The sequence below is a fragment of the Muscardinus avellanarius genome, assembly GCF_963383645.1.
Source record: "Muscardinus avellanarius genome assembly, chromosome: 8".
In the NCBI taxonomy this organism is placed as follows: domain Eukaryota; kingdom Metazoa; phylum Chordata; class Mammalia; order Rodentia; family Gliridae; genus Muscardinus; species Muscardinus avellanarius.
In genome coordinates, this window is record NC_137794.1 from 82769882 (window position 1) to 82781996 (window position 12115).

Below are 12115 nucleotides of genomic sequence, written 5' to 3' on the forward strand. Positions count from 1 at the left end.
TTTCTAGCTCACAAACTCCCGTCTTTTTCTTGTGTTCTCAAGCAAAGGAAGGGTGAATGCTCTCCTTTGGATCTCCTTATAAGAGTACTTACCCCATTTATGAGATTTCTGCATTATGACCCCTAAGCCCCACCTCCTAATACTAACATCTTGGAGGTTAATATTTCACCACATGAATTTTGGAGCAACACAAACATTCGGAATATATGGTTCAATTTTGTATTCACTTCAGAGGTGATAAACACAGGAAGTTAGACTTAAAAAAAATCTTTAAAACTTCCTGATACATAATGAGATTTAAATACATATATGCTACCACTAATATTTATATAAAAACATGTGGCCAAATCTTAATATTTTAATGGACACACTTAAACTAGGTAAAATGGTGAGACCGAAATATAAAAAATTGAGCAGAGGTATGCTCCAATTGAATAAATGGAAGTATTTCTTTCTCACTGATTTTCCCATTCTAGGCCAGGAATGAGTTTCAGTAGTTTTGAGACAAGCTGTAAGTCCCAAAGAAAAGTTAGAGTCTGGTCTCTTGATATAAAACAGTCCATTAAGTTTATCCTTCCAAATGACAGTTTCTTTCTCTTCAAAAGTATTTCACCTAAGTCCCTTAAAAATCCCACTTCTTTGAATTACACAGAATTTCCATAGAATAAATCTACCCCTGTTTATGCTCATAAAGGAGTTATTTGTACACAGAACCTGGAATTCAATGCATAGCTCCAGTGCAGTTTGGTGTACTATCACTTGTTCAGTAGGATATGTTCAGGACATACTTACATTGTAGTTGAAAAAGAAATAATCTTGCTTTAAAAATAATTTTAATTCCTTATCTAGTATCACAACACTTTTCTTCACTTGGGCAACTCTCTCAAACGGGAAGGAAAAATGACCTGTACAGGCTCGAAGTAGACTCTTAGAGGACTCAAGAGGTAGTTAATATCAACATCATCTCGCCACATTGTCAACATGACGTGCCTTGCTTGTGAAGCTTTCCTCGGGAGAGACAGAAATACAGAGCTAGATAGAGTTATACTCAAATAGCATTCTAATGTCTTGTTCTTTGTACTGTAGCAAAAGAAGGAGGCTATTGAAAGTGGCAAACGACAGATTGAGAACACTTTAAAAGAAGGCAATGACATACTCGGTGAAGCCAACCGGCTGGCAAATGAAATCAACTCCATCATAGATGTGAGTATCCAATAAATCCCAAACTTAAGAGAGATAATTGTTTTAGTAAGGTTTGGTTTTGTTTTGTTTTTGTCACCATGACCCAAATACTTGACTCAAACAACTTAAAGCAGGAAGAGTTTATTCAGTTTTATGGTTTTGATTTTAGTGGTTTAGTTCATAGTCGTCCAACTCCAAGGCAAATATTATGGGGACAGGGCATGACAGAAGCAAGCTCTCCAATTCACGGTGATCGGAGGAAGAAAGAAAGACAGAAAGCAAAGGAGCTGGGACAGACAGAGTCCCCAGAGCCACTCCCCCAGTGATCTGCCTCCTGCAGCAAATTATTAATCCTTGAGTGGACTTACCCACTGACAAGATCCGAGCCCTGATTCAATGATTTCACATCTGAATTATTTTGAATTTCCAATGCATGAGCCTTTCTGGTGGGGACATTCTATATTCAAGTCACAACAATAATGGTTCATGTTCTCACAAATGTGAAACAAAAAAGAGAAATCTCAGAAGTATAAACAAATACTATTTGTTTTCTCATGCAGGTAAAATTATTTTTGTGTTATTCTACTATGAGCATGCCCATTTTAGGTCATAATTAGAACTTCAAATCATTCTCCTGACAGACATGGTTATTGGTGCAGAGTATGCACATCCTCACACAAATCCTTATTTTTATTTTTCACAGTGATGAGGGGCATTCTTTATTCCTAGGGCATTACGTATGATCTGCTTCTGTATTATGTGACATTTGTTTAAAAATAATTGTAAATCTAAAGACTTTTAACAAAATATCTAATGCATTACTCACATATAGCAGTAGAAGTATAAATGGTCTAAAAGATCTAATGATTATCATTTGTGCATTTATTCCTGTAAAATAACATTTTTTAAAAAGATAGATTATTCTTGGTCTAAGTTGGTTTCATAAGGGTCCTAATCTATTTTGCACTAAATAGAAGTTCTTATTATATTTTTGCTATACTAGTAAATTTTAAAGTTTCATGAAAAACGCATGTGTATCATGTGCTATAGTGAAATTAGTACATTCAAAGAGGCTTGAATTCACTTCCTTCAAATGCCCTCCCTTCTCTCTATCAGTATGTTGAAGACATCCAAACAAAATTGCCACCAATGTCTAAGGAGCTTCAAGATAAAATAGATGACCTCTCCCAGGAAATGAAAGACAGGAATCTTGCTGAGAAAGTGTCTCAGACTGAGAGCCATGCAGCTCAGTTGAATGAGTCATCTGCTGTTCTTGATGGGTATGTGACTTCTTGAAAATGTCTGTGTATCCTGACACTTATCCAAAATTTCTGACAAGCAGAAGTGATAGAGGAGAGACATTTTCAAATCTTGATTTCTACAATTATGAACAAGAGAGCTACATGGCCTTTCTATGGAAGGTCCTAATTATGAGAATAGGCAAAGCTCAACTGGAGAAGCATCAAGAGTCTAAGTTAAAAGTGGATTCAAACATGGCTTGTTAGGAAGTGAACATAGCCTTAGGCTGCACTTGGAAAATTATTTTTTGTTCTTTATTAGAAAGCACAGCAGTGGCCTGATTAGCATTTTAAATAATTACATATAAACACATTCTGCCTCAAATTTCAGTTTTATATCTCTAATGGAATCAAAACAATATATTGTTAAAAGGTACCTTTTGAAAACATAGCCCCATGCATACAGTTTTTTCTCTCTTTCAAACTCCAGAAAGATAGCATAAATTCCCCTGTGAAAAAATAACTGTAGCTGGGATGTCTAAATGGGTCAGAGGAGAAAAGAAGAGGAGAGGAGGGTGTGTTTAACTTGTAGGCAGTCTTCTAGGTATCACTGATATTCTTCACTCCACTTTTGTGATTACCACAGTAAATATAAGAGCTATTGACCACAATAATAATTATCCGCCAGGCGTGGTGGCGTACGCTTATAATCCCTGCGCTTGGAAGGCGGAGACAGGAGGATCGCGCAGGTTCGAAGCCAGCCGCGCTGTCTTTAGAGACCCTGTTTCAAAATAAGTATAAAATAGGTCTGGGAGTGTAGCCCAAAGGTAGTAGGGCTTCCAGGAACCCCAGTACCACAAAAAAGAATAATTATCCAAAATAAATCTGTTTTTAATATTCCACATGCAAGGCTGTATTCCCATACTTAACATTTATTGATATGAAGGAAAATATTAGTGCTTGAAGACCCTGAGTATTACATGTGTAGTCCATTTCCTAGCAAACTTTTGCTAATTTGAAGTGAAGTGAAGGGTCATAGACAGAACAGTGAGCCAGGAGTTAGCTGATCCATGTTCTAGGTCCACATCAGGCACCTGTTGGTCACATGACTTCAAGCAAGTCATTTAATCTTTTTTTTGGTGGTACTGGGGTTCCTGGAAACCCTTCTACCTCTGGGCTACACTCCCAGACCTATTTTATACCTTTTTATTTTTGGAAACAGGGTCTCTTAAGCCAACGCGGCTGGCTTCAAACCTGCGTGATCCTCATGTCTCTGCCTCCCAAGCGCGGGGTTTACAAACGTGCGCCACCATGCCCAGCTCCAGAAAGATTTTTTACAATTTGTGCAAGTGCTTGGAAATCTGGAGCCTACTTCTTCACAAGTAACAGGAAGGATTGTCTCATGACCTTATGAACATGTTTGCATTTAATATAACTTGGTAGTATATCATAGCTGAATCATTTAGGAATAGAAATTTAAACTGAAAACTACAACATAATATAATGCATAACTATCTCACTGTGATTTGGCATTATCGTAATTATATTGACTATTATCATTACATTTGTTGTAACTAGGATGTTTCTCACTTGCCTATTAACCACACTGAAGTTCTTTTATTTTCTGGTGGGGGTCATTCCAACAGAATTCTTGATGAGGCTAAAAACATCTCCTTCAATGCCACTGCAGCCTTCAATGCTTACAGCAATATTAAGGACTACATTGATGAAGCTGAGAAAGTTGCCAAGGAAGCCAAAGGTCTTGCGCAGGAAGCTATAAACCTGGTAAGAGTGCCCTGTATGCTGAGAATGGAGTTGGGTCAATATTTTTGAATAAGATACTAAACTAAATTTTCAAATTTAATTGATCTCTAAAAGCCCTGGTAAATTTGAATTACTTGTCTTTAATTACTTGCGAAGGCCTCTTTTAAATTTTATCCAGAGTATATTCTCAATATGCCATAGTCACCCACAACTTATCATAATCAGGGACCTTAAATTATCAAAAATGCCTAGCAGGTTTCTACTGCCATCTCACAAAACAAAACAAGCATATAGGATGCTCTAGACAAAGAAATAGCACCATTATTCTAAGTGGCATCAGTAAAATTTGCCTTGAATATTAATACTGTTGCTTACAACAATGTATAGGTTGGTTATGTGTGACATTCAAGTATCAAGTACAGTTTTTATGACATACCAGACCCTATACTTTTTAACTATTTATGCTCTTTTTTTATTTATTTATTTTATTTATTTATTTTTTTTGGTGATACTGGGGATGAAACCCAGGGACATTCTACCTCCTAGCTACACCCCTGGCATTATTTTTTATTTTTATTTTGAAACAGGGTCTCAATGAGTTGCATAAGGCCTCACTAAGTAGTAGCTGAGGCAATCCTCAAACCGTGATCCTCCTGTCTCAGCCTCCCAAATGATGGGATTACAAACTTGCGCCACCATGCCCAGCTTTATTTATGTTTTATCTTACGAATTAAACTTTTGGATATGGCCATTATTCAAGATGCATTTAGAATAATATTCTAGGGTTTTGAAATTTTAAGTTATATCACAGTATTTGATTATTTTCAATAGTGACAAATCTTTATCCTTCATATGTAGAACAGCATTTTATAAATAAGATGGGTGATAAACATTAGTATTACTATTTTAGATTTTAAAAAATAATCTTATAGCCTGCACAATGTGAGTCAAAATGTTCAAAACTATCATTTACTTCTTTTTCTTCACAAAGAATCTCTAGATACATCAGAAATTTTTGGGAAAAGAATGCTCCAATTGGATATTTCATTATCAATAAAATATGCATTGTAATATTAAAAAAATAGATGGAGCCGGGCGGCGCTTGGGAGGCGGAGACAGGAAGATTGTGCAGGTTCCAAGCCAGCCTCGTTAGCTTAGGAACCCCAGTACCTCCAAAAAAATGTTTTTGATATTTTCTTTATTTTGTTATTGAGCAAATATATTGTCATGAATTTCAGTGCTTTTAGAGATAATTACCACAATTGTGATCATAATGAAAACATCACATTCTATCAAAAATTACCATGAGTTTTTGTTTTCTCTGGAACAAGCTCACCTAATGCCATATGTTCTATTTATTTCTTAACTCAAAATAGTGATATTATCATTGCAGAAATTTTCCTGTGCTTGGTTAGATTTACAAAATGAAACTGATTTTCAAATATAACCTAAATTTTATCCATTTTCTTATATATATTTTATGATTTGATTATATATTTTACACATATTATACTATATATGTTGTATAATTACAATGTACCAAATTTTATAGATAGGTAGGTAGGTAGATAGATAGATAGATAGATGATAAATAGATGATAGATAGGGAATTAACTCAAATATTTTTGAAGTTACACAGTTTGCCAGTTGGAGACCCAGCAGTTAGGTATAGTTCAGTTCCAGTTCAAAGGCCTGAGGATCCGAGGAGCCAATGAGGCAGATCCCACAATGAGGGCCAGAGATGAGATGAGGTGATTCAGCTTAATATATAAGACAGGAAAAAAGGAACTTAACTCCTTACTCCTAGTTCCTCTACTTTTTATTCTATTCAAGCCTTCATTGGATTGGATGATGCACAGCTGCCTTGAGGAAGGTCATTTGCTTTACTTTTATGCAGAAACACCTTCATAGACACACCCAGGAATAATCTTTAATCTGGGGATCTATGGCCAGTCAAAAACAAATGCATAAAACCAACAATTACGCTGGTCTTCAAGATCAGTATATGATATGGTCTTCCTATATATGCTTGAAATTCAATTTTCTTTCTTTCTTTTATTTTTCTTTCTTGTGGTACCAGAGAATGAACCCAGGGGCATTTTACCTCTGTACTACACAGAGCCCTATTTTCCATTCATTATTTTGAAACAGGATCTCACTGAGTTGCAAAGGACCTCACTTAAGTAGCTGAGGCTGTCTAGGAACCACAATACTCCTCTCTCAGGCTCCCAAATGCTGGGATTACAAGAGTGTACCATCACACCTGGCAAAATTCAATTTTTCATACTTGCCATAAAAACCCACATTCATGGGAGTCATGATTCTAAAAATATTTGTCATGATCTTTCTCATTCATTTTAAGGGAGGATAATATAAAATTCAGAAGAAAGTGAAAATACATAGAAAGTAATGCATTGTCTCACAGAATAATAGTAGGATAGTTAGTACAGTGCAGTATGAGCAAGATATACGCCGATAAATTGAATAGTGGAGAGGAAAGCCTAAAAGAAAGAATATAATACAGGAGAATATACTTAAAATTAAGTGTTTAGTGTTGACACTTTTATTCTAATAAATGTATAAACTTTATTTGCAGGTAAGTTCCAGTCTTCATTTTCTAATATATGATGAGTAAAAATCCATTTCAAAACTCAAAAAAGCATTATTTTTGCTTCACTGTCAAGTGTTGAAGAAATAAAATGGAATTTTGAAAAAAATATTCTCATGTGGCAGATCCACATGAGAATGTGTCAGTGATGGAAAAAAACCCTGATAAAAAGCATTGAATAAAATATACTTCTTTTACTGAACTACTATAAAATATACTTCAAAAGGTATATCACCAAAATCAAAGAACACAGAAATTGGAGAGGTAAAAACCAAGGCTGGGGATGAAACGCAACAGTAGAGCATTCACCTAGGAACTCCTAGGCTCTAAAATCAATCACCAGAACCCTCTAAAAAAATTTCCCAAGATGTAAAAGTGAACAAAAATGCGAGGGGGAAGAGGAAAATACACAAATGTGCATGATATACATTCACAAACTATCAAAGTCAATCAGTAAGCCAAACATGAGAAGGAGGGAGGGGGAGGGAATGGGGTAGAAATTGGGGAAGGGCTAAATAAGTGAATTGTGCATGTATGCCTCTACCATCTTGTACTCCATTAAGATGTATAAGTACAATTAACCAATAAAAAATAGAAAAGGAAAACCTCTGGAGCAGGTAAAGATAGAAATATTTGAAATAATCTTAAAAAATAATCAATAAAATGAAATAAAATAAACAACATTTTTACAAGAATTGAATAAACTAAAAATAGGAAATGTATATAAGGCTACTAAACATTATAAAATTATTGTTATGATAATTGCTAATAAATGAATTTAAAACAAAGGGACTCAAATATAAAAAAACAATAATATGGAAAATGAGGCAAATGTTCAGTTAAAGGATCTTTGAATTTAGAGACAGGTTAAAAATGTATTGCCTTTGCCAGGTGTGGTGGCGCACGCTTGCAATCCCCGCGCTTGGGAGGCAGAGACAGGAGGATCGCGCAGGTTCGAAGCCAGCCGCGCACGCTGGTTTAGGAGACCCTGTTTCCAAATAAAAATAGGTCTGGGAGTGTAGCCCGGAGGTAGAAGGGCTTCCAGCAACCCCAGTACCACCACCAAAAAAAAAAAAAATGTATTGCCTTTATTTTTATTTCTAATTTTTTAGGGTTAGAAAAATTATATTTATTTTTTATTTTTAAAATTTTTGCCTTTATTTTAAGTATATGTTTTAATGAGCATAGTTATAGACTTTAAAAATAATAGTATTAGAATTCTCTAGAAAAACAGAGCTGAAGGGCTGCATAGACAGCCACGTGTCACTTCACGTGTTCAGAAGCTGGCATCAGGGGTGTTCCTGGTGTGAGGAACATTACATAGATCACTTACATAAACCGACATTCACTGACCAGGATTACTCTTATGGAACCACATGGTAGATGCCTTTATAGGCTATTATAGCAATTAGATGATTAATTATTATTATAGCAATTAGATGAGCAATTAGATGATTAATTCTATACAACCCAGTAGGTAAAATACTCATGAAACTTTAAAAGGAAACAAATAAATAAAATCAAAAGACCATGAACTAAAGCACAAAGCAAGTATCATTAAATCTTAATCTAGTGGCACCTGAACTACATTCTGCAGTCACAATACAAGAAAGACACAGATGCAAAAGTTCTTCCAAAAAATCAGTTTTAAAATTAAAAACACACTTTAAAGTAGTCCAGGAGTACCAATAGCAACACCATCACCACCACCAACAACAACAACCCACACAATTTGAGATTGTAGAATACATCAAAAAGAAATGAAAATAAAGCTCAACGGGGGAGGTGCAAATAAGATGGCAAATACAGGAAAAGTGTAGTTTTAATCACGGAGGCCACAATAGAGTAAGAACTGAAACTAATTATCTAAGGTTTCTCTTCAAGAAGCTTAAGAGTACAAAAAACAAAATAAAAATAAAACCAGAAATTAATGACTAAGAAAAAAAAAACATTAGACAGAGTTGACAAAACAGAAAGCTCATTCTTAGAATTAAACAGGCAAATAGAGAAGACAAGAGCAATTAAGCAAATGAAGAACAATGACGCATCTGAACAGGATTAGAAATGAAAAGGGGTCCATAGCTAGAGATACAGGGGAGATTTAAAAATAAATATGAATGTACTGGAGCGCACCAGTACCAGATGAATTTAAATACTTAAAGTAGACAATAAATCCAGACCAAAGTTTACTCAAAATAGTAAGCCTGACTAGAAATATAGTCATTAATGAATCAAATTACCAAAATGCCAATGACCCATTATGCAACACATTACAAAGAACAGGAACAGAAAGAAAGATTCCTTAGCTTATCGTATGAGGCTGATATATAATCTTGATGGCCAAGTCCTGTAGAGAACAAAATTAAAAATAAAAATTAGTTGGGCATGGTAGTGTATACCTGTAATTCTAGGACTTAGAAGGCTAAAACAGACAATCTTGGGTTTGAAGCCAGCCTCTGCAATTTAGCAAAGCTCTGATTGAGACCCTGCTTAAAAAAAAAAAAAAAAATTATATAGGACTTGGGAGTAGCTCAGTGATAGAAACCCTCTAAGTTTAAACCCGACTACCAAAAAACTAAAAAGTAAAAACTATGGTTCAATCATTTAAAGAGGTTAAGAACATAAAATATCATCAAATTAAATCTAAATATGCATGTCTTAAAAATCTGGATAAATATGGCAGAAAGTTCATGGTTTTTGGATAAGGAAGATGAAAATACAGGTATCTCATCTGGGCATGGTGGTGCATACCTGTAATCCCAGTACTTGGGAAACTGAAAAAGAAGGGTTCCAGGTTCAAAGTCAACCTCAGCAACTTAAGTATTCAGCAACTTAGTAATATTATTTCCAAATAGAAAATAAAATAGTGCAAGTTGTATAACTCAGAGTTAGAATGCCCCTGGGTTCAATTTCTAGCACCATACACAAAAAAGCATCTGCATTAATATCTATTTTTGTTTGTATCTTTAAATGTTTTCCGAGTTAAGCCGGGCATGGTGGTGCACGCTTATAATCCCCGCACTTGGGAGGTGGAGACGGGAGGATCTCACAGGTTCGAAGCCAGCCGCGCTGGCTTAAGAAAGAGACCCTGTTTCCAAATTTTAAAAAAGGTATAAAATAGGTCTGGGAGTGTAGCCCAGAGGTAGAAGAGCTTCCAGGAACCACAGTACCACCAAAATAAATAAATAAATGAATAAAAAAGTTTCCTAGTAAATATTTTAACTTAAATGAAAGGAAGAAGATATACAAATCAGTCCTATAAGAATAGGCCTATAAAAGGAATGGAAGTGGATCTAAAATGTGTCTGGAAATAAACAAAAATATTCATTCTTTACATTGAGTCTCTACATTTCTCCATTTCATTTTTGAATTCCAAATGCAAGCTTGTTTTAATTATATGACATTGAAAAGAAAGACTGATAAAACAATAATCCTCTGACTTAACTCTCCTCAATTCTAATCTCACTTCTCTCCATGAACAACCATTTTTAAATCATTCAAACATTTCTTTCTCTCTTAGGAACATTATCTTGCTGCCATGGGTTTCACTAGTGTGGGGTGTGTGCTTTTTAATTACTGCTAGGCTGAATGAGCTGTTCACCTACAGCATATCACATCGCCATTCCCCAAGCGGGAACATCACCATGCTCAGATCCTTCACCATTTTCTTTTAGAACTGATGCAAATATACTTGGAACTTTATTTCCTGTTGCAGACATAATGGATTCCACATATATAAAGTGAAGTTCCTTGTGCCTGCGTTTTTCTGTTGAGCTTCCTTTCTTCCCTTCTCTCAACTTTTATTCCTTTAACGTTTATTTGCCATTATCATATTCACACTCTTTTCTGTAACCATAATTCTGTCAAGGCAGAATGAAGAAGTCTTTTCTTGAGCCATTCCATTTCCTTAAGAGATCCCTTCTCATCTTTTTTCAGTTTGGGGGGGATTGCTGATGCTTGTTGCCAGTGGCTCTGTGCATCAGAAGGGAATATTCTGTTCCATGAAACAACCACCTTTCCTTCAATGATGTTTTTATTCTCATAATCAACTCTCATCCTCAACCTTATCTGCTATTTCTAAGTCCTGCTCCAAATTTTGTGTACTTTCTTCCTGTCTTATACTCTACTGTTCAAGGTTTGGGCACAATAACGGCAAAAGTCTGAGGGGCAGTAAATAAAGAGCCATGTTTGTATAGTGAGGAAAGGCGTCCATTCTGCTACTGAGAAGCATCCTCTGCTGAGGTCGTACACTTTCTTTGATCTACTTCTTTTTGCTGTATCATAACTTTGTTCCTTACTATCTTCCCTACAAAGTCAATCAATTCCTTTTGTCTCTTGGTACTATATAATGAAAATGAGTCTTTTGCTCAAAATTCAATTTTTAAATTAAATAATTTGTATGTCTGAGGAGTATCTTGCTTTCTTACTATACATTTTACTTCTTTCATGAGAAAAGTATATCTCTGGCCTCCACTAGCCCAGGTAGTCATTGGGTTATTGGTAAATACACTTGGCTGGACACATCGGGGCATGCATGGAGAGCCACATGGCCAGTTCCCTTGGCTCAGCCTTCTGTTTTCACTGCCTGGTGACTATGATGGTTCGTTTTGTTCCTTTTTTTTCCCAGAAAATAATGTGTCTAGAATTAAAATTACAATAGACTCCCCAGTGGACTGAAACATGAATAACCAAAAATGGCCCTGAGTATTTCCGTTTCATACAGTATTGTGTGATTAATAGGTACAGAATGCTCCATCCAATCTCCAAACACTAATGCTAGAAGTTCAGAAGGAGCATAACCCATGTTTTTATTATTCATAAAACATTTATATTACGAGAAGACATAAGAAAGTTGAACAAAAGAAAAATTTCAAAGAAAAAAAATGCTTTGTTTGTCCTAGTTGAGATCATGTCTAAAATTTGTTTGAACCGTGAGGTCTTGTAGGAGTTTTTTCATTGGTCAGAAGTAGGCTCAAGTGATATGTTGAAATCTCATCATCGAGTTAAGAAAGAAGCTAGCAGATCAGAATTTAGGAATTAGGAGATCGCTCTCTGAATTGAACACATGCTAAGTAAGTAGAGTTGCTAGCTACCTGGTACCTTCCCAAGAAACTGGGCAGCCTGGGCCAGTTCCTTTGTATAATTCCTATAGTAAGTGTAGATTCTAGATCTCAAAACTTATTTTTAAGTTTATTTTTCAATTGACAAATAAAAACTATATATTTTCATTGTGTAATACATAGCATGTCATTATATATTTAAAATTTCAGGGCATAAAATCTTAAAAATCACAGTGTTTGTGTTATCAGTCAGAACTCTTTGG

At 35.3% G+C, this 12115-nt stretch overlaps 1 protein-coding gene across 2 annotated transcripts in view; it reads left to right on the forward strand.

The window, feature by feature from the left end:
• The window catches only part of LAMA2 (laminin subunit alpha 2), a gene marked incomplete at both ends in the record, with an annotated part of 652317 nt that overhangs the window by 536421 nt on the left and 103781 nt on the right, over nt 1-12115 (forward strand). For both annotated transcript variants that reach the window (XM_080699817.1, XM_080699818.1), the window contains 3 exons: nt 1087-1203; nt 2299-2462; nt 4067-4205. In XM_080699817.1, coding sequence (XP_080555943.1) covers nt 1087-1203; nt 2299-2462; nt 4067-4205 — 420 coding nt within the window. The remainder of the gene's footprint in view (nt 1-1086; nt 1204-2298; nt 2463-4066; nt 4206-12115) is intronic.